The 27,295-nt window shown below is 42.6% G+C and overlaps 1 protein-coding gene across 13 annotated transcripts; it reads right to left on the reverse strand.

Annotated features, from left to right (window-relative positions):
- Window positions 1-658: 658 nt before the first annotated feature.
- On the reverse strand, window positions 659-26,521 carry LOC310859317 (ETS-related transcription factor Elf-2-like). Of its 13 annotated transcripts, none has more exons than XM_083765774.1 (11): window positions 26,249-26,521; window positions 17,647-17,703; window positions 17,389-17,558; window positions 16,368-16,608; window positions 7,477-7,572; window positions 6,954-7,136; window positions 5,796-5,882; window positions 5,330-5,525; window positions 4,331-4,735; window positions 3,351-3,540; window positions 659-2,844 (listed from the first exon to the last, which is right to left on the reverse strand). In XM_083765774.1, the coding sequence occupies exons 3-11, from the start codon at window positions 17,461-17,463 to the stop codon at window positions 2,197-2,199; spliced, it is 2,121 nt and encodes a 706-aa protein (XP_083621900.1). In that variant the 5' UTR covers window positions 17,464-17,558; window positions 17,647-17,703; window positions 26,249-26,521; the 3' UTR covers window positions 659-2,196. The 13 variants fall into 13 exon arrangements, with proteins under 13 accessions (XP_083621900.1, XP_083621899.1, XP_083621901.1 ...); XM_083765773.1 differs by having other exon boundaries at window positions 17,389-17,595; XM_083765775.1 differs by lacking the exon at window positions 26,249-26,521 and adding an exon at window positions 20,798-21,243 and having other exon boundaries at window positions 17,389-17,595.
- Window positions 26,522-27,295: the final 774 nt, after the last annotated feature.

Below are 27,295 nucleotides of genomic sequence, written 5' to 3' on the forward strand. Positions count from 1 at the left end.
GTTAAGTGCTTCTTTTGAAGGTAGTAGGTACGGTCGCCCCTAAACCATCTCGCCCCTCGATTTCTTTCGCCGACCTCACGACAACGACGAATTTGGGTTAATCGATGCAAATAGTTAACCTAATTATTCCTAATTTAAAGACAATGGTGGATTGCAAATGATGTAAACCTCTTTAAATTAACCTACAAGGGAACTAACCTATATGAAATCCGTTACCATTCAAAGTCATATCAATTCACAGTCGCATAACTGCTTTTCTTTAGGGACCATGAGATTAACTTGCTTTGCTTGTGTGAGAAATAAGATCTATAATGAATTACAATAATGTGTGCTTCCTTGTAAAACTTTATCACTGCTTAACAAGATGCCCTTGCTCTAGTGTCATCTTGTTAAGCAGTGATAATGTTTATTGGTAGTAATCCTGGTTGCAGACTGCTTGTCTGGATATAGACTAGAGTCTAGTCTATATCCAGACAAGCAGTTTGTCACAATCTTGGATGAGTCATCAGTATCTGCCAGTGTTTTCACTGTGTACACTTTACTACCCTCGTCTGTGTTGTGTACCAAACAAGTAACAGGAAGAGCATCCGTTAGGTTTCAATTTAAATGTCATTTTATATTTCAGTAAAATCTACTTGAATACACTTTGAAACAAGAGTACAACAAAATAGAATATACTTCAAATGTTGAATATACAAACAGTTCAGTCTGAACACAAATCTCTCTATATTCCTCTTTTTAGATTACCAAGAAAAAGCAAAGTGTAAAGGGGAAATGTATGGGCAGTCAAAATGGTGGTCTTTATCATTCCATTGACCCGTTATGTTACGAAATGGGAGTTGGAACGTACTGTGACAGGAACCTCTCGACTCCATGTCACATTGAGCTGCCAGCTGAGGCAGACATGCTATTTTTGCCATTTTATGAAACAAATTTCCTATGACATGTCCAAAATACGGACTCAGAAGTTGAACGTCTTTAGTTTCCATGCACCCATAACCGTAAATGGACAAAAAAAAGGGACATTGCTGCATGCATTTGCTCAGACATGCATTCCGTTACATTTGTATGCAGTTAGGGAGGGGGGGGGGGAGAGGAGAGAGAGGTGGTGCAACAAATGTCTACCAACCCTTCACAAATAAATCTGACATTCAGATGCCTTGAGTTTCGACAACTTCATAAGGGGAATCCTAAGAGATGAGATTAGATTCAAATGACAATTTAAGGGTTTGATAAGCGAGGCAAGGAAACTATAATACAAACATGAGTTGCCCTATTTTCAATAATACTGTGCTTGGTACAAGGTATCAAAACAAAAATATCAGCTTACTGTACAGACATTACAGGAACAAATAAAAGTAAAACTTAAAATCTAAGGCTGTTCTGTTATATTTAGCTCCATAAACTGTATAGTAGATATATATATGTACACACACACACACACACACACACACACACACAAGTCCCTTTTCATAATTATGTTAACTCCTAGCCAGCTCTGCTTTCTCCTCTTGATTATGTTTTCTTGACATGTAGGACTCGAATAGCACCGGCCACCGGCCATACCTAGATCTGCACAGTGATAGTCAGAAACAAGTTGCTGGTTTAAAAATGAAAATGTTTTATACAAAAAGCTATGCTTCCTTACATCCCCAATTAATCATTTTTTTAATTTTTATTTTTGTCAGTTCACATTTTGGTTCGTTCTGATCTATTTGCCTTGTTCTGTAGTGTTTCAGATAGTTCTTTTCACCCCAAAGTTGTCCCATTTTGACAGCGCTCTATTGGGAGGATAAGAATGTAGTGATTGAAGGTTGGTCCCTTTGGACCTTCTGAAGCAGTCATTTCAGAGTGTGTGGCAGGGATGACTGAAGCTATGTGCATGAAGGTTCTGTCAGAAGAGGCTCAGGGATGACTGAAGCTATGTGCATGAAGGTTCTGTCAGAAGAGGCTCTTCTGTGAGTTTGAGTTCAGCAAAGGTTCTGTTCGGAAGGGTGTGTCGGGTGAAGGGTTTTAAAAGAAGGGAACTTTAGAAGTCTTTAAAGTCTATCAAGACTATTGCTGGTTAGAATAAGAGGAAAACTTGACATCAAGGCTGTACAAACTAAGCCCCTCCGACATAAAGGTGGAGGCTAATGTGGGTATAGCGTGTGTGTTTGTGTGACACACACACACAAACACACTTCTCTGCATGTTTCAACACTCTGGCTCCTCGATTTTGATGACGACGGGCTGCTCCCTTTTGACGACCTCGCTCTCCACTGATCCGTTAGCCACCACTGTATCTGAACGGCTCTGGACTTGTACAATTTGGAGCTGCGGTTGGCTTTGCTGGAGTGTCAGCGAGACCGGCACCTGTACAGCTTGGACCTGGACGGTACCCGCTTTCATGCTCTTCTCTACCCCGGCCGAGGGTGTCGTCATCCCCCCTATGAGCAGCTCTGAGCCCTTGATGATGCCACTGATGACGTGAGGTTGCCCGGCGGCCACGGTCCGAGTGGCCGTCGTTGCCGTAACCACTCCTCCGGGCCCGCAACCCGAGCTCGCCGGCTGGGACATCACCAGAGTCTGTTTTGTCTGATGATGAGCAGGCACAGCCAGTCTCATCACCTGTGTTCCCGGGGCCAAATGCCGGACCGTCAGGGGCCCCCCGAGCAGGCTGATGCCGGCTGGGGATGTCCCAAACCTGGGCTTGGCGGAGCCGGGTGCGCCCGTAGTGGTCTGGAGCTGACACTGAGCCAACTGGTGGGCAGGGATGGTGATGATCTTGGCCAGCTGGACAGTGATCTTGTCTCCATTCTCTGCGGTGGCCGGGACCATGGTGGGGATTGTCTGGAATACCACCTGGGGAAAATAACAGTATTTTAAAAGACGGCCAACAGTGTATATACACTAGAATACCCGGAGAACTCACCAGGTTTACCAACTCGCCGCAGCGAAAAGTGGAGAGAAACAACTTTCAATGTCTTCATCAGTATAGTATGTCAAACTCACAGATGTTATAGTTCATTTCCAAAGTGATCAAATTAGTTTGTGCAATTACGTGGTCAGCTAGATAAGGATGAAAAGGTGAGTATGTGAATACCAATGATAGTACCAATGTTATTTCAGGATATTGTTTACATTCATTAGTCGTTTCGGTACTTTAGCATTCCTACTTCATCTAGTGTAAACTCTAAACAACTATCCTCTCTCTCTCTCTCGCTCTCAATTCAATGCAATTTAAATAAAGGTGAAGTAAAACTAAAATGGCGAGTCGGAAAACCGACAAGTTCTCCGGTTACCATACATACACTATATCTGAATATTGTTAAAAGATTGGTCATTGTTCTGAGCAATCATTTACACACCTTCTGCTGCTGGGAGTTGCCGGTGCCAGTTGCCGTGCTGATGGTTGAGGTGTTGGTAAGGAGTGTTGCTGCGTGGCTGTGTGTGGCCTGGGGCATGGCCACTGTGGAGATCTTTTGGCCCAATGACGTTGTCATGACGACTGGCACTTGCATAGCGACACGTACTGTCCTGCAGACCAGATATTGCATCCTAATTTACAGTCAACATGACGAAAATGTTGATAATGCCAACAAGGGTTTATAATGTTCTACTTCAAAATGCCTTACATTTCTTTTTCCAGAACTTTACAACTCATACATAGGAATAATATATTCACATGGCCTAATACTGTGGTTTTCAACCAGTGGTCCAACCAGGGGTCCAACCAGGGGTTCCAGGTGGTGCCCAGCTAAATGTAGAGTTTGTAACCAAATTGACGCTTGGTAGCGCTTGTGCTACCAATTTCAAAATGAAGGAGCACCAGAAAAAAATTAGGAGCACCCAGCAAAATCTAAGGAGCACCAATATGTAATCGATTTTTTACATTCATAAAAACAATAATATAACGTGTGGTTTACAAATAACATGAAATGACCAAAGTATAAAAATGCATGCCAGAATTTAAAATGTAGTGTCCAGATTTCTGTCCCTCATCCATCCATCTCTTCAAAGAGACAGAGGAATCAAACATCTCCAGATGAGTACCCTCTAGTTTACACTGATTCCGGCCAGTCACATCACCTGTTTTCTTATTTTTTGTTTTGTGTTTTTCACCTTCATAGCCTATTTAGATCATATAATTAGAATTTCTAATATAAAATAATTTCGATGTAAAACATTATATTTATAGCTATGTCTACTCACTTCTAATCAGTGGTGGATAAATTACTCATCAAATACGTGTCTCAAATGCTGAAAAAAATAATGGGCCTTGACATGAAAAAGGTTGAAAACCACAGGCCTAATACAAGGTACGTAGATTAAAAAAAGTCAGTCTAACCTGGGCCCAGAGGCCGTGGAGATGATCGTTGTGTGAGAATGCTGCGTATGGCTCCCGTCCGGCGCTGCGGAAACGGTCACGATCCTGGGCATTCCCGCCGACATCACAGCACCACCCCCTACCACCACCGGCTTGTTGCCCTTGGCGACGGTCCTGTTCCCACCGCCCCTCAGGATGTTGGGCCTCTTGGAGTGTGTCACCTCGGACACCTGGAGCAGCATGTCGGGCGGCGGCGGCACTCGCTCGTAGGACATCGCCGTCTCCGAGACCATCATCAGGTCGTCGGGGCCGGAGGCATCCGCCTTGTCGTCGTCGATGATGACGATGTTTTTGGGCATCTCTTTGAACTGGTAGACCAGTCTCTGGCCCTCGACCTTAGCCAAGATGCCACGCTGGTAGTAATACCTGGTGGATGGGGAGAGGGAGAGCAGTTGGCACGTACGGCTTTAAAATGTTAGATCTTAAGACCTGAGACGATTCTACAAACGCCTTCTAAATCCTGACAGTTTTCTGAAAAACCTATGTTTCTATGTCATTGGTTCTCAAACTATTTCATGTCAAGGACCGCCAAAAATATATGTAATTGGCCGTCGACCCGCATCTGAAAATATGTTGTTCCAGGGACCCACCAAAGGAAAGATTTGAGTTAAAAAATGTTCGCTCTAAAAGAATATATTATTCAAAGGTTTGCACCACATTTTCAAACACAGCAGATCTACAAGCTTGTAGCGCGGCTGCGCTATGAGCTTGGAGATCTGCTATTTTTCAATGGCTAAAGAATAACAGAATGCTTAAAACACCAAAAGGGGTTCCCGTCCTGAATGGTTTAAATCCTCTCTGAAGAATGGATTTTATTTCTAAGTCCACCACATTGACATTGCACAATTTTACAACTGCTGAAACTACTTACTGGAGTACATGAAATAAAACTGAATTATGAAATTATATTTATAATAAAACATTATATGATTTAAAAAAAAAGTATCCTGTCCTCCTCACCTGAGAGCCCGTCCCATGGTCTCGTAGTTCATGTCAGGCTTGTTCTTGTGTTTGCCCCACAGCTTGGAGACGGCCTTGGAGTCCACCAGCTTGAAGATGCCCTTCTCTCTCTGGGTCCACTTGATGTACCTCGGACATGTGTTCTTGTCCTGGAGGAGCTCCAGTAGGAACTCCCACAGGTATGTAGTGCTACCTGCTGGAAAGCACACACACCGGCGCACGCACGCACACGCACACACACACCCCTTTAGTACACAGCTAAATCTGTTAATTGAACCGATCATGCAAAGTTCGCCAAATGGATTTGGTTACAAATGGATAACATACACACTGAGGATTTGACTGTGTATGCTGCTTGTACAGTATGTCCCTTTAATACCCACCACAATTATGTGTTTTATCTACTGATTATACACTGGTTTGTCAAGAGAAAATAAAAGAGTATAATGGTGAGTGTGCTGGATACCTTTTCCTTCTCTGGGCTTCTTCTTGATGCCCATGTCTGGCGAGCCGTTGGACATTGCTGAGTGGTGTATCTTTGGCTTTCGTCCAGCTACAAGTGGGACAAACGAAGGCTGATTGAGCATAAGTCACTGACTTAGCCTGGTTCCAAGTTAACCACTAGATGGTGCCACGGTTGCCATAAAGAAGGCACTGCTGTTGAGCTCCTGTTTTTGGTGTTTTTCCCCCCATTGTAAATCCCATAGAATTCATTTAACTGTGTAAGAACTGTGATTCAAAAATAAAAAATAATTAGTCAAGCAATTTTTCTCATGTAGTTACAAAGCATCAGGAGTCATCAGTTCTTATAAACTCTCTATAGCTCGAACCAATGGGGAAAAATAAACCACACTTGACATCCTATCCACAGCAGTGGAAAAAACTTCAATCATGCCATTAACGTTATATGCATGAGCATTTACTGTCTTGATTATTGTTATTTTCTTCTCTCCATTTTTCAGCAGTTTTGTACCTGCATTTGTTTTAGTTCTTTGCTGTATTCTTTTTTTGTTAGTTCAGCGTGTCTTGATTATGCGTTATGCCCTTGACTAGGGCTTTATCATCTCTCACACTTTCTAAAAAGTGACACATTCTTTGCAGTTCTCAGATTTTCCACCAGATCTGTCTAAAGATCTGACTAAAACTAGACGAACACTAAGACATTCCAAGGTGACTAAAATGTGACTGAAACTAACTAAATGAAAACAATTCAAGAGACCATGACTAAAACTAAAATAAAAGAAATCTGCTGTCAAAATCAACACTGCTGAAGCTGCTGTGATGAAGCCGTTCTCCTGGCAGAACCACCGATTGGTGATCGGCCATATTCACTCTGATCGGTGATCAGCAATTTACCCTATCTGGAGAAACCGATCTTTTACACCATTTAAGTGGTATAAAGGTCAATCAGATATATAGTATAATATAATTTTGCATCTTTGTGACAGGCCTAAACATCTAAACCTCCCCTTCCTCCCCACACGGGGTGCGCACGCTTTTCCGACACACCAAAGGTCCGAAGCGCGGGGACATGCAATTATAGGCCTATAATAATTTTGGAAATATTAATCGGTGATCGGCATGGGCCCCAAAAACACCTGATCGGAGCATCCCTACTGCGTACCTTTCTTCTTCTTGGCGGGCTCAGCCTCGGGTTCCTCCATCAGCGTGACCATCATCTCCTCGTCCTCCTCCTCCTCCTCGCAGTCCTCCGTGGACACCTCCACCACCGTCTCTGTCATCACGTCTGGACGCATGGCCGCGTGGAGGAAGTCTGGTGTCGAGACGCAAGGTGGAACGAACACTTCTGAAGGAACAAAAAAATGCTTAGTTAATTTTTTTTTAAAGCTGCTAAATTATATAAATGCACTTTACACCTTTGTACTTTCCTTGTGTATGTATGTTGTTTCCTAATGTAAGGTTACTGTTTGCTTGTTTTGCTTTATGTTTTCATGTGGGGACTGCGGATGAGAATTAGCATTTTTGCTGAATCCGGTCATTTACATTACATTGCATTTATGTAATGTCCATTAATATGCATTGTCTCGTCCAAATAAACAAATAAAGTAAAGTAATGAATACGGTACTCAGATTTGGATTATTATGTTATTATTAATAGTGTTGTAATCGTTTAGACTGTATATTACCTGGACTGCGTGAGTCCATGTGTAACAGAGCCTCCGCTGCCTCGATGGTCTTGTCAGAACAGTGGATAATACTGGTGCCATGAACGGAAGCCTCCACTGAAGAAACACACACACACACACACACACACGTTTAATTTACATTCAACATTTTCTTTATACACACTGACAGCAACACATTGGTGACACAATCATCATCAGCACACAGAAACAGCAATCAGTTCAGTTCTTGGTGCAAAAGAAAACTATCAATGAGACAGGTTGTGTAATTCTGTTGTAACAAAGTATAACCTTCTCCACAGTTTGAATGGTTTCATTCTTTGGCGTATTTATATTAATGTTTGTGGTATTGGCTCAGTTTAAAGAAAGATTACAAAATAATATCTCAAACGTATATAGCACTTTTCTGAGTACCCAAAGACGCTTTACATGGGGGGGGGGGGGCAGGGGTAACAACAAAATAAAAACAACTTTATTAGGAAAAAAAATAAACACTAAGAGCTAAAAACAGTGAAACATCAAACATAGCGGTCCGGCCACCTAGGCTGCTAAACCAGCCTGACTGTGTGTCGCGGGTTTGACTCCCAATCCAGACGACCTTTGCTTGCTGATGGGGGGTGACACACCTCTGTCACCATACTGTACACCATCTAATAATGGCTAAGCCCAAAATATATCTTAAATTTACAAAACATCAAACCTGTGGTGGGGAGTTTGGGGTCAAATTCTGGATGTGAGCTGTAACAGGTTTAAAAGTTGGGAGCCAACGAAGCAGCTCATTGGCTCCGTGTTGTCAGGGGGGAAACGTGTGAACTAAGCCTTACAGCTGTTCGACAAGATCAGCAATAACCTGTCAGGGACCAGTCAAGAGAAACCTCTATTGAGCATATATAATGTACGCTTTCATCTTAGAGGAACGAAGTGATCGGCTGAGGCAGGAAAAAGGTTGGATGCAATTCATCATAATCTAATGGGATTTTATTTTATACTTTAATACCAAAATAGTAGTCGGTCAACTGACCCGAACAGACAGAATAGAGAAAATGATCACGCAGCCCATTTTGGCACTCTGGGGGCATCCGCTGTTGCCGTCAATCACTGGTTTGCTAGTAGACGATAGATCCTGTTACACCCTGCTCTGTCCATGTTTGGCTATCAAGACTGAGGGGACGGCCGGTGCATAACATAGGAGAGGAGAGCTCTATCTTTAGACTATCCCACTTCATTCAGACCAGCACACAAACAAACATGTCACACTAGAAGACAGCAGTCAGAGAACCTATAGGGCTGCCAAGATGCCCTTGATGCCAGGCAGAGTGCTGTAGTATGCACGCACACTAAAGCGCAACAGGTCAGAGTTTGAGATTGTATTGACCTATAGTAAATGATGAGGTAGACAAGACACAGACAGATTATACAAGTTATTTAACTATGGTACCATGTAATGATTATACTGTTGGGAGGCAATTATCTAAATATACAAAATGTCTCCAAATCAATGTGAACTAGAAGTTAAATGTTCGTTCACATTCTCCCTGCATCAAAACAAACTGAGGAATAAATTAATCTAGTACCAAGGATAGCAGAAAAAGTAGTGCCGTCTCTTTTCACTTCCGTGTTTACACTCGATCCTTTCCCTCCAGTTCTCTTCGAAGAAGACAAATACAAATCCCCCCCCAACCCCCGCCCCCCCCCGTCACTCAATACCCGCCCCGTACATGATTGGCTGATTCACCGATCTGGGTCAACCCCCCGGTGAATTCCGATAGGCTCTAGGCAGCCGCTTCTCACACCCCAAGCCCGTCATTGGACTACTGATACCCGTCAATCAAACCTGCTACCCGCCCGTACGCACAACAATGCTTCCGCCATAGAGTTCGGCAAAAAAAAAGAAGAGAAAAAAAAAGTGCCTGGAAAACTGCACCAACACAATAAAATTAAATAAAAATAAATTAGGGGGTAAAACACGCGCAGGCAATCATTAGACCAGAATCATTATTATAAATAAAATAACCCCAGGCCACATGAAATCGAATTAAAACTTTAAAGTGCTGGTCGATATACATAGAAAGCTTCCTTTCCTCCAACAACTCCATGGGAGAGAAAGACGCTAACGGTCAGCCGCACCGCAGTTACAACACATCATCACGTAACCATTAAAACACATCCACATCCCAAACTATCTGAAATACACCGCTATATTATAGTCATTACGAGAGCTGTTCCCGAGTTATTCATTATACTACTATAATTATGTAAATGGTAATAATGATACTTTTTAGATGATAAGTCTAACGGCAGAAAATAAAATAAATGTGGAAAACAATACAACTATTGACTACTATTAACATCGATTAAGTTAAGTTTTGGAATGGTGTTGATAAAAAATACATCATCCACATGTCCTTCCGACCGACACAGTCAGACAGGCAGCGTGGCAAAGACGTAGGAAAGACAACATCTGTAACACTTCCTGGTTTGGGTATAGAGCCGATCCCCAGCTGCAAAGAAAAACCGTTATCTTGTTAAAAGCACCGACGCGGGACGTGTCCGTTTCGCTGTGCAGACCACAATCCGTGCAGGATAGTAAGCGAAGCTGCAGCCTCGCGAGCCAAACTTAAACTTTTAGACGTTTTAAATTGGATTTGGAGGAAAGAAGCGACGCCATGCAGGGTTGCTAACCAAGGTGATCACTTCCTGATTGTTGCCCTCCCGTTATTTCACCAACTAAACTAACTTGGCGGACCGGCCCGAGGGGGGGCCACGGCGGACCCCCGTGGAAAATTCGGTTCCTCCAGAATCGAGGTGGCTAAAAGGTTTGGGTTACCTGCTCTGATGAGCAGATCGAGTTGGTTTGCGGGCCCCTCATGCAGTGAAGTCGCCATGTTTCTCCCCCTTGCTGCAGATTCACATTGGAGTGAATCGCATAGGCAAGCTACTAGTTCAGATCACTCCGCCGCTAAAGGAAAGCTCCTCAAATTCAAGCACAGCCACGCATAGATGATGTGCACACACGCACGCACGCACGCACACACACAGCGGCGGACAGATTATGCTTCCGCTGCCTGCCAGTGCCACACACAGGAAATCCTCCGGTCTCTTGCGTAGAAAGGACGTCAACAAAAACACAGGAAGAGGATCGACTAGACAACCTTATAATATATTTACACTCCGTATTACATGATTTTAGTTGTAAACAAACAGTGATTTTTTTTGTCACAAACGTTTTTATTAAACAGTTGGTTTTAAGTGTATTTCTTAAAAGTCTGTGCATTGCAAATAGGGATGGGAATTATCGATTAATGCATTAATTGATAGTTTTGATAAGCTTATCGATCGATTAACTGGTTAGTTGATAAGCAGTTTTTTTGTAAAATAATAATAATAATAATAATCTTAATTTCCATCAACGTCAAACATAAAAATCTACATTTTGCTGATATACAGAAATAATACAAAAGGCATATTATATTCCTTAATCAAATATTTATTTGACCATTGACGATACAGGGCAAAGCAAAGCAAAGTTACTATGTTTACCCAGGGTAACTGGACTAAGCTCAAGAACTTGTTTACACCTAGGCCCTGCTCATAGAACATTTCATGGTAAAGGTTCAATGCCTTGCTCAAGGGCAGGCAATGTCATCTTTGTATGTGCGTTCCCCGGCCACGCGCGCACGCAGACACCGTTACATTTGCAGAAATCCACCCAATGATAGAACCACAGACTTTTCAATTATTTACGATTAATTATTTAAGTTTAATTGACTAATTTATTAACGCTGATTAATCGATTAACATCCCTAATTGTGTATTTGGGTAATTGAACGCATCATCTATAACCTATTTGTCAAATAAAGTAACAAAATATGGGAGGTAAAGGTAATTTAATTAAAAACAATAATAACGAATTATTTATAAATTCCATAATTGGGTCCAACTCATATTTCTTACTTTCTTTATAGATTTCCTGTTTTTATAGAAGTGTATATTTGTATGTCTCTAAATGCTCTGATGAATTGACAATGCTGGACCCTGTTGTAAACAAGTGTGAGTGCTTAATCATTGTGTGTCCAGACAGAGTAACAGTTTTTGTATTGACCTGTGCTTTCGTTTGAAATGTATTATGTACCTATTCTGCATACTGTGAAATAAAAAAATCAATCAATCAATGACTGTCCAGTGAAAATTAATATGCAAGAGTTTCCACAAGGTGGCAGTGTCTACCCTGTGGCACATACTATTATGGATAAAACTGAATCTTCACTGATCACTGTTAAAAAATAAACATTTAGACCTGAGGCCGATTAAAAAAAAAAGGCTTCTAAACAGTTTTCTGAAAAATGTGTTTCTAGGTCAGTGGTGCTCAACCTTTTTCATGTCAAGGACCCCCAGAATTATCTGTATATGGCTGCGGACCCCCATCTGAAAATGTAGATCTGCTATTTTTCAATAGCTAAAGTACAACATAATGCTTAAGACACCAAAAGGGGTTCCCGTCCAGAATGGACTGCGTTTCAATTTACTGCATTCACTGGCACAGTCAGAAAAAGTCAACCAAGTCAAAGTGATATTGAATAGCCAGTTGTGTTTATAGCCAAAAACTCATTTAAAATCGGCTATGGAACAAAATATCCAAGTTGATTTATTTTACCATAAGGAAGACTAATGTGGAAAAATAATTATCAAAGTCAAAGTCGTACGATTTGTCTCACAAGTTACCGCAGTGAAATTTGTTCTCCTCATTTGACTCCTGGAGCAGTGAGCCACAGCCAAGGAGCGCCCGGGGATCATTTTTTGATTAGTTGATTTGACCCCCCAACCCATTGATGCCGAGTGCCAAGCAGGCATTGGGTCCCATTTTTACAGTCTTTGGTATCAAACCTTGACCTCCCAGTTTCAGGGCGGACACTCCAACCACAAGGCCACTCAATGTCTGGCATATAGACGTACAGTAGCTGCCAGGGGAAAAGTTAAATTTGTAATCAATCATAACTTAAAACCTGCATAATAAATTCCAATAAAAAATATATTGTATAAATTGACACGAAGGTAGACAGGAACACCCACAAACGTCACATCCGTTTTAGCCCGGTGGAAAGAAAATGGTCTTCCCCATAGTTATAATAGCGTACGATCCTTTGGATCACTTTCAGAGCGATTTGTTGGATGATTGAAATATTGACAGTCAAGAAAAATCCATCAGGACACTCGCCCTCGGAAAGTTGACTTATTATTACGTATACGAGACCGACGACTTAGCCATGGTTCACATGGCGCTCGTCTGTCATGGCGGAACTTCAACCTGTTTTATGCACTTTTCCCATTTACAACGTTAACGTCTACATACATGTTCAGATTTCAAATATAAAGTGCTTGCCCCAGAGCCACGGATGTTACAATCCTTCTCGGGTGGGTAAAAGTACCCGTATCTTCCGTATTGTTCAATAAAAAGTGTTTTAATCTGATCGGTGGCCATTTTATCAGAGTTATAATGCACCAACCGATAGGGGCGCATAGTTGAAAGCGCATAGCCAAAAACTCATTAAACATTGCTTTTTATTGAACAATACGGAAGATACCGGTACTTGTCTTAACCCGCCAGAATTGTAACATCCATGGCCCTGGGGTGAGCACTTTATATTTGTAATCTGAACATTTGTGTAGGCGTAAAACGCCGTAAGGACTGTAAATGGAGACAAAGCGTAAAACACTTCAGTCCAGGCCAGGGCTACCATGAGCTCACAGCGCTTTTTTGGTTTATGCTTGGGACCTGGGGTTCAAGTGGTTTATAGTCAAGAGTATCCTTATCTCTTTATACTTTATTGCATGCGTCAAGTTGCACAAGCATAACCACCACTGAAATCGGTATGTATGCCGCTCATCGTTTCTTATCCTTACCACACCATTAATCCAAAACGTGTAGGGCCCATGTAGGTTTACACTAATTCAACCTTAGGATCGGCCCAGAAAATCCAACTCGCCATTTGAACTGAGCCTTTACGTCCCGTCTTTTGTCAGTCCCTTACATGTTTATCAAGGAAGTGTGCGTGTGCGCGTGCATGTCGAGTGAACTGAAGTCAGTCGGAAATTTTCCACCAGGGGAGGCGCCGGGGAGGCGCTAAAGCTTTTTTTTTGTTGTGTGACCTCAACTCGGAGCTACAGAATGAGCGTAGGGAGAGGGCACATATGGGGCTAGAACATGTCCATGCAGTCAAGGAAAACATTCCAATGGGCCTCTAGCTTGTTTCATTTTCTAAAGTAGCGTTCCTCACTTCCTTGGCGAGTGGCAACAAGGATCTGTGACTGTGTACTGGCAAGCCATGACTCCTACTTTTTAATTAGTAGTATTTAAAGCATCTGCGTTTGAAAACCCAACACGCCACTGTTTATTCCGGTTGAGAGAACTCTGAACTTTACCCCGGCTCCACCCCCCAGCTATATGCCCCCGATGACAAAAGTCTGTGTGAATGTATCACATCTATATCCTACTATAAATGCGCCACGTCTCTGTGTGCGTGCGTACGTGTGTGCGCGTGTGTGTACGGTTGTAATGCACGTAACTCGAGAACCGTTTGACCCACCGACTTCAAATTCGACACACGCGTTCCACACCCCCACAGGGAGTGCAGTGCCAGGTATCGAGTCGGTCGGACCCACGCTTCTCCAGAACCACCACAAAAGGCTCTGCCAGTGGGCCTAATGAGGCCAACTCCTTTCACCTGGGCCAGGCTCTGCCAGTGGGCCTAATGAGGCCAACTCCTTTCACCTGGGCCAGGCTCTGCCAGTGGGCCTAATGAGGCCAACTCCTTTCACCTGTGCAATTTTCAGCCTCTGCCTCAGCCAACTGAGGCTCAACCAATCAGGCTCTGCCAGTGGGCCGAATTGATTGCCAAATACACTTTTCAGTTTGTAGTCTTCACACACAGGCATATACACAGATCTCCATGTGGGCCACCGGCTGACGGGTGCTATGACAACGTATATCGTGTGTGCGCGTGTGTGTACGGTTGTAATGCACGTAACTCGAGAACCGTTTGCCCCACCAACTTCAAATTCGACACACGTGTTCCACACCCCCGCAGGGAGTGCAGTGCCCGGCCTCAAGTCGGTTGGACCCACAGTTCTCCAGAACCACCACAAAAGGCTCTGGTCAGGCTCTGCCAGTGGGTCTAATCAGCCTAAATCCCCTCACCTGTGCTATACATTTTATGTATTCCAAATAAATATCCATAGATCAGCCCTGTCTCCGCCGGGGTAGCCGACTGATCTCGGCGGGATTTTAATTGATCTCGCTGCACGTGTACTCATCCAATAATGAATTGCTGTGACTTGGAGTCAGATATTGTCCTCTACTCCATTTGAATGTTCTGGTAGAAAACAGGTAGTGTTTTCTTCTGCCAGAACATTCTCTGCCGGTGACGAGGCTGGACCCGAAATTGACTGCAGGACTGAACATATGAAAACATTATTTGGGAACAGTCGATGTTTAGGAAGCACGAACGTATGGGGCCCCACAATTGACAGGTGCGTTGCGATTGGTGTGGGGGAAATAATTACACCTGTCAGTGTGCCCCATACGTATGTGCTTCCCAAAGGATGTTTTCAATTGTTCAGTGCAGCAATAATTTCAGGCCCCATCAGGGGCACAGAATGCTGTCCGAGTCATGTGTGTGGCTCATGGAAATGTGGAGATATTGGACTAAACACAGAAAGGATATAATTTTTTGGGTGAGTACACACAAAGCACTTCAAGTATAAACGCCGCCAAGATCAGTCTGCTACCCGGCTGTAATATCACAGCCAGGGCTACTTCCTCTGCTGATTTGGACAGAGAATCGTTCATAAATTATACTACTATTGTGCTAAAGTGTTCTGATTAATAATTGTGTTCTTGGGGGCAGCTGTGGCCTAAAGGTTAGAGGAGATTGTTTGTGACTGAAAGGTTCCTGGTTTGATCCCCTGGACAGGCAGGAAAAATCTGCGTCATTCGAAACTATGCGGCTTGTTCAAGGACACGCACTTTGAGTGGCAGTCGGGGCAAACGCTCTCGCCAGAACAGCCTATTGGGTCGCAACTCGAACAGCCCTGAATCGGCTCAATCGAACTTCGCAACATTCGACACGACAACTCACTCGCTCGGTGGTGTCTCAAGTTCACTTGAGACGGTGGGCCTCTGTTGATGTCAGAAACTATATTTTATCAGCCCCAAAAAAGTTTGCAGTTGTTGTAGGCAAGAGGTACTTCCGCGTTGACCACAGAAGCGGAGTGTGGTTATAAGCACAAGCCGTATAGAGTTTAGAATGTTGCAAAAAATCTGGGTAGCAAATGGTCACAACTTACGTCCCCCACCCACACTGCTTAAGTACCCTTGAGCAAGGCACTGAACCCCTGATTGCTCCAGTGGAACTGCTCAGTGGCCAACAATAAAAGACTGTGGTTGTACTGGCCAGTTCCCATGTTTTAATGTATGAGTCTGACTGTCTGTGTGATGCAGGGCAATGCTGAAAAAGAGGTCTCAGATCTCAGCATACCTAGATTTTGAAATAAACAAACAATAGGCGGCGGTGGCAATGTATATTTTATATACATTGCCCAGTCTGGTGTATGTGTCGTTATGTATGTCTTGTTTGTCATGTCTATAAAAACCAAATAAAAACTAATATAACAAAAAAAATAGGCGGCGGTGGCTCAGAGGTAGAGTGGGCGGATGGTAACCACAAGGATGCCAGTTCGAACCCAGGCTCCCCCAGAGTTAGTGTCGAAGTGTCCTTGAGCAAGACACTATATAAATGCACCATTTACCAGTTATAGCCATATGTTATGTTAGTAATAATATTTATTTATTTATATTTATATTTATAAAATAAATAAAAGAACACATTCCCTCTTACCTGCCTCTGTCTCCACCTCCTGTTCGTCGCCCACATCCTGAACGAGGTACGTCTCGTCGTCGAACACCAACACCTGGGCAGAGAAGCTGCTGCCGGGCACCTCCTCCACCACCACCGCTGTGTACTCTTCTTCTTCCACCTCCTCTCCGTCCGGCTGCAAGTCCTCGTAGGCATCCTCCTCAGCCTCACACTCCCCCTCCGCCTCCCCCTCTAGCTCCAAGTCCACGTCACACTCTACCTCCTGCCGGTGGGGAGGAGGGCCATGTGCGAAGAGAGGCCGGCGCCCGGCGGAAATGAATGTTGGGGAAAGAAGGTAAAAAGGGGTGGGAGATGAAGGGGAAAGGGCATTATTTAGGGCATAAGTACAGTTTAAAGGGCCTTTCAGACAGGCATTGATTAACGCAGACGTTGTCGCCTGGATCAACGACAAGTCTGCTCCAGGTCTGCTCATGAAGGGAGCGACAACGGAAGTGTAAAACAAATCTCAACAGAATCCAGGTCTAACCAGTCGTATGGATGAAATGAGCACGCGCGTGACAATTTCACAGGACCGTGCTCACATAAATATGCTTGCGTTGTAGCCCCTCCTCCCTCCCTCCTTCTCTGCGCGTACAGAAAAGAAACGCATATCTCATTGAAAATGAATTACTAGGCGTGTTAATTGCTGTGCGTTTGAAAGGACCGTAATCGTTTAATTTGTTTTGTTTAGGGTTCCCACACATTTTTACCAATGAATTTCCAAAACCTTTCCAGAAGATTAAACCCAATTTCCAGGCTTATATAACAATCATTCAGTGTAATAATGCGTCTCTTACTTCTACGTCCAAAGACAGGCAGTGTAGCAACAATAAAGCATAGAATATAGAATGATATAATTAAATTCCAAATGTTGCTACACGGCCTATCCTAAGGCACGTTGTGAGCTTGAAGATCTGAATGAATTCCAAACTTTTTCCCGGTCTAAAAATGTTTTTTTTCTAACGGTGGGCTGTATGTGTGTGTGTGTGTGTCTCTCTCTCACCTGGCCTGGGTCCTCCTCAGCGGTGACATATTCCACCACTGAGCCCCCGCTGTCAACCAGAACCACCGACGTCATGACTCATGCTCCTCTGGGAGCCTATAGGCCTCGACACAGCCACTCTGCCTCTGGGAGCCTATAGGCCTCGACACAGCCACTCTGCCTCTGGGAGCCTATAGGCCTCGACACAGCCACTCTGCCTCTGGGAGCCTATAGGCCTCGACACAGCCACTCTGCCTCTGGGAGCCTATAGGCCTCGACACAGCCACTCTGCCGCCGAGGGGAGGGTGGTTCCACCTCCTCAGTAAGTAGTGGACCCTAGAGAAAGGACGGGAGTAGAGATAGGCAACTGTGTCTTAGCGATCGGAAAAACTTGATCACACACACCCTCCCCCTCTCTGCACGCACACACACGTACACACCCCACCATATCTTCACTCCATAACTTGGCCTGCAGGAAGTGACTGCCAAGACAGGAAGCTGGAGCTCCAACAGGAAGCCAACTCTAGCCAGACAACTATTCCACAATCTCCGAATGCTATATAGAGTCTGGACCTATAGCCCCCATGAGCTGAGTAACGGAAGCTGCCATTTCCGTTCACGAAAATATATTTTTTTATTTCCTTTTCTGCTAAGCAACAAGCTATATATGCTTAGATGTTTTATATTTATATTAGGATAAATGTGCGCGACTGTAAAGACGAAACGGAAGTGGCGAGGAGGCTCCACTTCTGCTTTATAGTTTACTCATGACAGCTCTTCCGTTGGCCCAGACTGTATGATGAAGCGTTTGGAAATTGTGGAGGCAACAGTCTGGTAACGCGAGATTCTAGAGCAAGAGACGAAACTTCCATTAAGTCCCATAGTAACTACCAGCGCCTCTGCCATTTTGGAGTGATGACGTATAACTTCCAGTTGCTTTAAAGGAGAATTCCATACTAGAAGGCTTTCTTACCTTTATTTGTAGTCCCCACCAAAGAGGTCCAGGTGTTATTTTGTGCAAAGCGCATTATTGGCTATTTCCCCTATCATAAGCCCTCAATGAATTGCATTGAATTGAATGGGTCTATGGGGTGTTATGCCAATTCGCTTATTTCCATCGCTCAAATGTATATATCCTCTCTTCATAATGTAAATAGTATCCCAAGTGGCACACTTTAGTGACTTTACTACTTATTTTGATGGAAATAAGCAAAATAACACAAAAACCCAACCCCCATTGAGGGCTTATATTAGGGCGAATAGCCAATAATGCACTTTTGCACAATATAACACCTGGACCTCTTTGTTGGGGACGTAACAACTACAAATAAAGGTAAGAAAGCCTTCTAGCATGGAATTCTCCTTTTAAAAAAACATAAAAAAGTATTTCAGAAAAATCATGAAAATGTGGTGAAAATCTTTGAATATATATTCTTTCAGGGCCAACATTTTTTACTCAAATCTTTGCTTCTGGGGGGGGGGGTCCCTGGAAGAAACTATTATCAGATGGGGACCTTCGGCCAAATACATATTTTTGGGGTCCTTAACATGAAATAGTTTGAGATTGAGAACCACTAATATAGAAGAAGCCTATTTTTCTCAGGTCTAAATGGGTTAAATGCAACCATTCCTTCATACACCTTCAGTTCCCTCTTTGGTACTCTCTCTGTGTGTGTGTGTGTGTGTGTGTGTGTGTGTGTGTGTGTGTGTGTGTGTGTGTGTGTGTGTGTGTGTGTGTGTGTGTGTGTGTGTGTGTGTGTGTGTGTGTGTGTGTGTGTGTGTGTGTGTGTGTGTGTGTGACAGTGCGTGCATGTATTAAACAGTATCACTCAATGCACCAGACGTGGCAGTGTGGCACTGCCACAAAACATTGTATAATGTTACTAGTGAACGAGCACCGTAGGTTGATTATGTTGTCATACCTATTCTAACCCTTTAATCAGTTTACTTTGGGGCAGTCAAAGTAGTAATTTAACTATTGTCTGTCGAATTCCTCTCTTGAAACATCTTAACCCTTTTACTGCTGCCATTTATTGAGAAATTAGGACCTAATTCATGCCAGCATTTTTTTAATTTGAGCTCTTATTTTGAAAAGCCACATTTTGCCTCAACCGGAAGTGAGCTTATCCCTGCCAGCTTTACGTTGCCAAGACAACCTTTGTTTACATGATCGAAAAATGCCGGTACATTTTTGCACTCCACAACGTCGGCTCGTGCCGTCAAAGAAACGCTGTTTTGACCAAAAATGCCATCTGGGACAAGGAATAGGAGATACAGGCGATTGAAAGAAACGGATAGAATGGATTCTTATGGCGACGGTGAATTAATATGAACGATCCAGTGCAGTGCTAACAACAGTGCTAGCTAACCGGCTAACGTGAGTAGCATTATGGCTTGATCAATCATATGCACTAATAAAGGGCAATTGCCGAAGGGCTTCGGCAATGGCAGCAAGCGTTAATATCAAATTAATGCTTCAATTGCCGAAGGGCTTCGGCAATGGCAGGAAGACGGTTAATGGTGGGCACATCTTTTACTCTCCACCTCTCATCATGTTCCTTTATTTATTTTTGTATTAACGTTTAGATAGTGTGAGTATATATTAGAGCTGGGCAATTAACCAAAAATATATCAAAAGAGATTTAGAACCAATAACCAACTTAATCTTGCTCGTCGAGTCGTGTAGGTTAAACAAATAGCAGAGTAGCTTTATATTCAAATAAATACATTTGTCTGAATAATAACTTAATCCTGAACAGGCAGGCAGGCAGCAACGCACGCAGAAATGGGTCAACTACACATGCACAGGGTCATTTAACTTTTGTTACTTGAAAACCAGACTTGCGAGTTGTACATACAAACTGGTATTACAGGACCTGTCTAGAACACTGCATGCGTGTAGCTGCCAAGTTAACAGAGCATTTTCAGTTTCATTTTACATGAAACAACTCTCAAGCAACGTTTACAGTTACTCCATTTTACAGATTCCAAGTGGAAGAAACGTAAGAGGCCAAGAACCATCAGTGCACACTGCACTCAAACGTGAATCTCGTTTTCCTCCACAAGAATTGAGATTACTTTTTCCATGAAAATATGTATTGTCTTTAGTCTGTCGTTGCTAACATTACTACATTCAAAATGTGGCAACTGGAGCCTGGAGCCAACTACTGTGGCTTTAAACAGACAACATCAAAGTGCTTGACTTAAACCTCTCTTAAAGTCTCTCTCTTGTAGCAAAAAAACATAAGAGTAACTAAAATAAATTGGACAGCCAACTTGTGCTGTACGATTCCTGCTCAAATTTTAGGAATTGAGATTGCGTAGGTCTGAATCTGGATCGCGATCTTTTTTCGATTAATTGTGCAGCACTAGTTGACGCTTATCAATAATGGACGCACTGAAGCAGCCTGTAACTCTAACCTCATCTTACCAGGGTCAAAAGGGATGGGGCCGCACAACTCCACCAACACAGCCATGATGACTCCGGTCAGTGAATGAGTCAGAGTCTCATGACCGGTCAGAATACTGCAGATTCATTCCGACAGGACAGCTTTCCTTCCTTCCTTCCTTCCCTCCTTCCATGGAATTCCCAACGCAAGACTATAGCCTCCCAAACCCCACTCTTCCATCAATCAAGAGCCTGTGACAGTCACAAAGTAGACTTCCATCATCCATTTAGAAATTCACAATAGTGATGATGGTCGATGGAGGAGGCGGAGAGCGAAAGAATGACAGAAATGCAGAGTCTGGCTGTTCGACAGACGGAGAATGCTTCCGAGTCGAGGCTTGTCCCTCTCTCTCTCATACCGTCTATCTGGCATGTCAGCCTCCTCCGTGTCATCCATCTTCACACCTCTGTCTGTCTGTATGCTACTCTACTGTACTGTCTGCTACTGTACTGTACTGTACTGTATGACTCTGTCTGTTCCATGTGGTCGTGGAAGCAAGGAATCTCTCAGAGCGACTCAGCACTTCACAGCCAGAGCCCTGCCCCCAGATCACATGACACGGGTATCTCACACACACACACACACACACACACACACACACACACACACACACACACACACACACACACACACACACACACACACACACACACACACACACACACACACACACACACACACACACACACACACACACACACACACACACACACACACACACACACACACACACACCACATGATCCTTCAACAGCAGAGCTTTTGTTCCAAGTGACCATGGCTGTTGCTAACGATACAACACCCTGCCTTGTGCCCGTCCCTTAACACACACACACAGTTACACACACACACACACACACACACACACACACACACACACACACACAGGTGGTGACATGATGGCAATTAGCATTTCAGGTTCTACAGTGGATGTCTATCTAATCAACACAAATTATTTCTTACCACTGCCTCATTCAAAACCAAACACAGGGGACCATGGTGATTAAAATAGGAATTCTGTGCTATACAAAGTGAGACATTATTAATCCCCATCTCAATTACAGTGTCCTGGCCTCTGCTTCTACTTCCACTCCACACACACACACATAACAACCGCCCTACTGTTTGACAAGTAAACCTAACACTCCGTCCGTGTCTTTATCAACACTCTCCAACCTCCCCTGTCCCCCTTCCATCCCGTCGCCATGGTAACACATCCCTCGTGTTCTGTGCCTGTGTTTGCCCTACAGGCCTCTCTCTCTCTCTCTCCCTCTCTATCCACAAAAACATTGAAGCAAGGCTGCAGCTGTAGAGCAGCTAACCTCCAGTGAAACACTTTATAGTTGCAGTGGTTTTCAACCCCTTTCATGTCAAGGCCCATTATTACTTGCGCAAGCAGAGCGCGCAAGTAATATTTTCGCCCGGTCTCCTTCGTCGTGACAGCTGTTCCGCCATTCGAGGCTTACGCAGAAAAACATCAAATCTGTGTCTGTGTTGCTGGACCAATGATGACGAAATGACCATATTTCTTACGTCATCATTTAGAGCTAGTCATACGTATACTATATACATAATCAGTAAAAAATAAAATAGCAAATTGTGCCTGATCTGCTGGGACCAGAGTACGTGGTGTGTATGTGTATGACTAGCTCTAAATGATGACGTAAGAAATATGGTCATTTCGTCATCATTGGTCCAGCAACACAGGCACAGATTTGATGTTTTTCTGCGTAAGCCTCAAATGGCGGAACAGCTGTCACGGTTTTTGGCGCAAAGTAACCACAGTATACCGCTAATCAACTTACAACTACACACTTTATACAGTATAGAGTATAGAGTATATATGTATACATATATAGTATATGCCTATATACTATATATATACTATATATATTTCTTACGTCATCATTTAGAGCTAGTCATACGTATACTATATACATAATCAGTAAAAAATAAAATAGCAAATTGTGCCTGATCTGCTGGGACCAGAGTACGTGGTGTGTATGTCTAGCTCTTAATAATGACGTAAGAAATATGGTCATTTGTGGTCATTTGGTCCAGCAACACAGGCACAGATTTGATGTTTTTCTGCGTAAGCCTCAAATGGCGGAACAGCTGTCACGGTTTTTGGCGCAAAGTAACCACAGTATACCGCTAATCAACTTACAACTACACACTTTATACAGTATAGAGTATAGAGTATATATGTATACGTATATAGTATATGCCTATATACTATATATATACTATAGATATTTCTTACGTCATCATTTAGAGCTAGTCATACGTATACTATATACATAATCAGTAAAAAATAAAATAGCTAATTGTGCCTGATCTGCTGGGACCAGAGTACGTGGTGTGTATGTGTATGACTAGAAAAACTAAAAAGGGATCCAGAATATATCTACAACGATAAAACAGTATTTCTTATATAGATAGAAACTTGAATCATACTTAATAATACTAGATGTTTATATGTATAAAGTAGGTAGCAAATAGTTACATCTAAACATTAATCATTTCAAACGTTCCTTCACAGAGATACTGAGATTTGACAGTTTACAGCGGTCGAAAGGACTTGCGCGCTCTGCTTGCGCACTAGTTGGCCATTTATGGCCTACTAGTGTGCAACAAGCAAGTATGCACTCGACAGAGTGCAGTTCTAGTTTATTCTGCATTTCATCATGGATGTAGTGAGGCAAACATTATTATATTGCAATAATAATAGTTTAAAACAAAATAAATGTAACGGGAAAGCAAAGGCAGATATGGGAAGGTGAAAAGCAAAATACAAATTTGCACATTTTTTCCATAATAAGCTGGTGCTTGTCTCTTTGGTCACAAAGTGGGACAATATTATTTACACCTGAATAGTATGCCTCCTCCGCATATGAAAATCAAGGCAGCTTGCCTGGCATAACACTTGATCAAAAGTGGCTAAGCTTATCTATTAACAAGAATGTTACTGTATGTAAAGCATACGAACATAACATTACGGTAACTATGAATTATACTAACACATGAACATCACTTACGTTACAATACTGTAATCTACTTTACAATACAGATAGATAGATAGATAGATAGATAGATAGATAGATAGATAGATAGATAGATAGATAGATAGATAGATAGATAGATAGATAGATAGATAGATAGATAGATAGATAGATAGATAGATAGATATTTTTTGTAATTTGTATCCCACGATTTGTGTAAGCCTTTCTTTCACCCAGTGTGAATTGTCTAACATTGGCTGGTCTGTTAAGCACAGTAATATCATGGTCAGTACTCCAATTACTAGTAGTTTTGGCTCCATGGACAGGTGAAGTGCTGCTGGAAAGGGAAATCAGTATTTCCATAAAGCTTGTCAACATACGGAAGCACACAGTGCTGTCAAATATCCTAATAGATGGTTGTGTTGACTCTGGAATTGATAAAACACAGTGATGATTTGGGACCATGTTATGTGCATGGTGTTGGTCCACTGACAGTGAAAACTTCACACTGGAGTCAACATAGCCATCTACCAGGATATTTTAGAGCACTTTGTGCAACGAATCATTTGGATGTACAGTACCGTACCGTTATGTTGGCAAGCTTTATGGAGATGCTAATTTTCCTTTCCAGCTTGATTTGGCACCTTCCCACAGTGCCAAAACTACTAGTACTTGGTGTACTCAGTACTGACTGATAGATAAAAAGGGTCTTATCTGATTACAAACTAATGTCCAGTGGTCATATTCTCCTTCTCCTGAACTTTGACCCAGGCGGGATCATTTGTATTGTCATCTCATTCATAATTGTCATCATATTACTCTTAACCTACTGCCTGTTGTTCTCCTTATCATCATAATGTCAGGTCATCCATGTTTATGGTCAAAATATGTTTTCATCTGTCCCATTTTATATCTTGTTGACTCCTTATTCAGTCTCCATGTTGCCTGCCAGCACCCTCAAACGTGCAATAATGAAGTGTCTATTTTGGTTTGAGAGACACGTATCTGACCATGGTCTAGGGAGATAAACTGCTCACTGAGTCTGGGGGTTTTTCTATGTCGAAAGTTCAGTGCAGGGATAGAAAGTTATCTACAGGCAACGCCTAGGCGCTGCCGCTCTCCAGGCCTCAATGGGCATCCATGTGCGGGACAGAGAAGATGAGTGCCATCCTCATCATCGAGGCGTTGGGCTAATGAAAGATTGCCAACACTGGTTTTGTCATCTGACATTGCGGACATGAAACATCTCCAGCCAATGAACATGATATCAACAAATCTGACGTGATCTACAGTATTTAGCCTGGAACAAATGCTGTGAAGAGGAGTTCAGTTCAGTTCCGGAGTTCAGCTTCGGTGATTCATTTGGAATCAACAATTGATTATTCAAAATTATGATTGTAAATACTATTATTCTGAACCTGTAGCACATTCTCTATGTAAATTGACTTTATACCGACTAAAATAATTGTTAAACCTTAAGCTCTTTCCGAACTTTATTTCATCCTGGCTCCAAATCATTTTTTAAGGTATGTTTCTAATTTTTGGTACAGTGATGGTCATTTAAAGGGCTATTCACTCATTTTCAAGGTAAATACAGCACGATATTTAATTGCTCCCTGCTGGGTTATTTGAAGTTATAGAATTTACAGTATGTCTTTACAAATTATACAGTCCTTGCTTTCATTATAAAAGACGGATCCTATTTTTTATTATCCATCACTGACCATGGTATTACTGTGCTTAACTGACCAGCCAACTGGCATGACCTGAATCCCACAGAGAATCTGTATTGTCAAGAGGAAGGTGTGAGACACAAGATTCAACAATACAAATGATTTAAAAGCTGCTATCAAAGTAGCCTTACTAGCCTAAAAGTCAAAAGTAGCCTACAATTTACAAAAGAGTAGGATAACAGTGGCTGATGGATTCATGAACTAATTCCATTACAGAAGTGACGTTTGCAAGGTAAATGCACAATTATGATGACAACACAAAAATAATACATACATTTTGATATACAGTCAACATTGTATGAGCTGTTGCCACAGTGCCAAGAACATTTACTAGGCCTATCAATGAACATTATACACTGTACCGACCGTTATTAAGTTAACATTACTGTAACGTTTATTAACACTAAATATGACTTGTTTTTTTCTCACCAGATGATCATGCACATGTATTGAGTTGTGCTTGAAATGTACTATAAATCTGCAAACTGTTAATAAATACTTCAATGATATCAATGAAACTCAACTACTTGAGTTGATGCTGTGTTACTTGAGAAGATGGTGTGTGTGTGTGTGTGTGTGTGTGTGTGTGTGTGTGTGTGTGTGTGTGTGTGTGTGTGTGTGTGTGTGTGTGTGTGTGTGTGTGTGTGTGTGTGTGTGTGTGTGTGTGTGTGTGTGTGTGTGTGTCATGCAGTAGTAACCTCTTCGTGTTGATGTTGTCCCCCGTCAGTCAGTCAGTGAAGCTAGCGGCTAGCTGCTAATTGAACGCTAGCTGCTTTTGCTCTTCTTTCTTCATCATTACGATGTATATTTATCCCCGAAATGACGGAAGGTGTGTGAATTAAGGCGCACACGTTGCCTGCCTTTAACGAAGGGATCTTAAACTCGTGGTGAATGCTGTAAATAAAGTGATAATAAAGGGTGGTGGTCCTCCAACTGATATCCAGGTCAAACTGAACACTTTACTGTTGCTGCTGCTGCTTGTTCTGCGAATGACACTCGTGACGTCACGTCGTACAATACAATACTGACTCCACCACCGTTGACCGTACTAGGGCAGTGGTTGTCAACCAGGCTTACCAGGGGTCGGCGGACCACCAGGGGTCCGACTCCGGGGACCACCAGATTATTGTTAAACATTCTGGCATTACTTAATTTACAAGAATCTACACAATAAGTGAATGTAGAAGAATTGTAATTTTGATCAACGTTTGCCTGTTGTCTCTCACTATATATGGTACCAACCAGTCTGAGAGAGGCTAAATGTCATCAAATGGTGGTCCGTGGCTCAATGTAAATGCTGAATAAATGATGGTCCTTGATATGAAAAGGGTTGAAAACCAGTAATACTTAAATAATACAAGTTATCCCCCCCCCCCCCCCCCCCCCCCCCCCCTTTTTCCTCTCTCTCTCCAACGATGAGGACAATCATGAGACCCAATGAAAATTAAGTATTTGTCTCCACCTAATGGACAATAAACTGATATTCCACAAAACTGTTGGGCTAGATTGGTACTAGGCCTATTGAGCACAACAATCATTACATGGATAAAGCAACTAACAATTATTCAAATACATATAGTGTAACAATATTTGATACAATTTTATGATTAATGAATGATGTAAAAACAATGAAATCCACCTTGCGATTTCACATTAGACCAAGAAAAGGTAACCACTTTAGCACCTATCAAGTAACTTGCATTGAACTGGTCAAGAATGACTTACTTGACTCCCCTTTGCCCCCT

The sequence above is a fragment of the Protomyctophum parallelum genome (assembly GCF_964188405.1).
Source record: "Protomyctophum parallelum genome assembly, chromosome: 5".
Classification (NCBI taxonomy): Eukaryota; Metazoa; Chordata; class Actinopteri; order Myctophiformes; family Myctophidae; genus Protomyctophum; species Protomyctophum parallelum.

Excerpts from the sequence above, each read along its gene's own strand:
- LOC310859317 (XM_083765774.1), bottom strand. The coding sequence starts at position 17,463 with ATGACGTCGGTGGTTCTGGTTGACAGCGGGGGCTCAGTGGTGGAATAT. Across the intron at positions 5,883-6,953 it reads GCCCGCCAAGAAGAAGAAAG|CTGGACGAAAGCCAAAGATA; the intron begins GTACGCAGTAGG and ends TCCCACTTGTAG. Across the intron at positions 3,541-4,330 it reads TCCACGGCCTCTGGGCCCAG|GATGCAATATCTGGTCTGCA; the intron begins GTTAGACTGACT and ends ACTGTAAATTAG.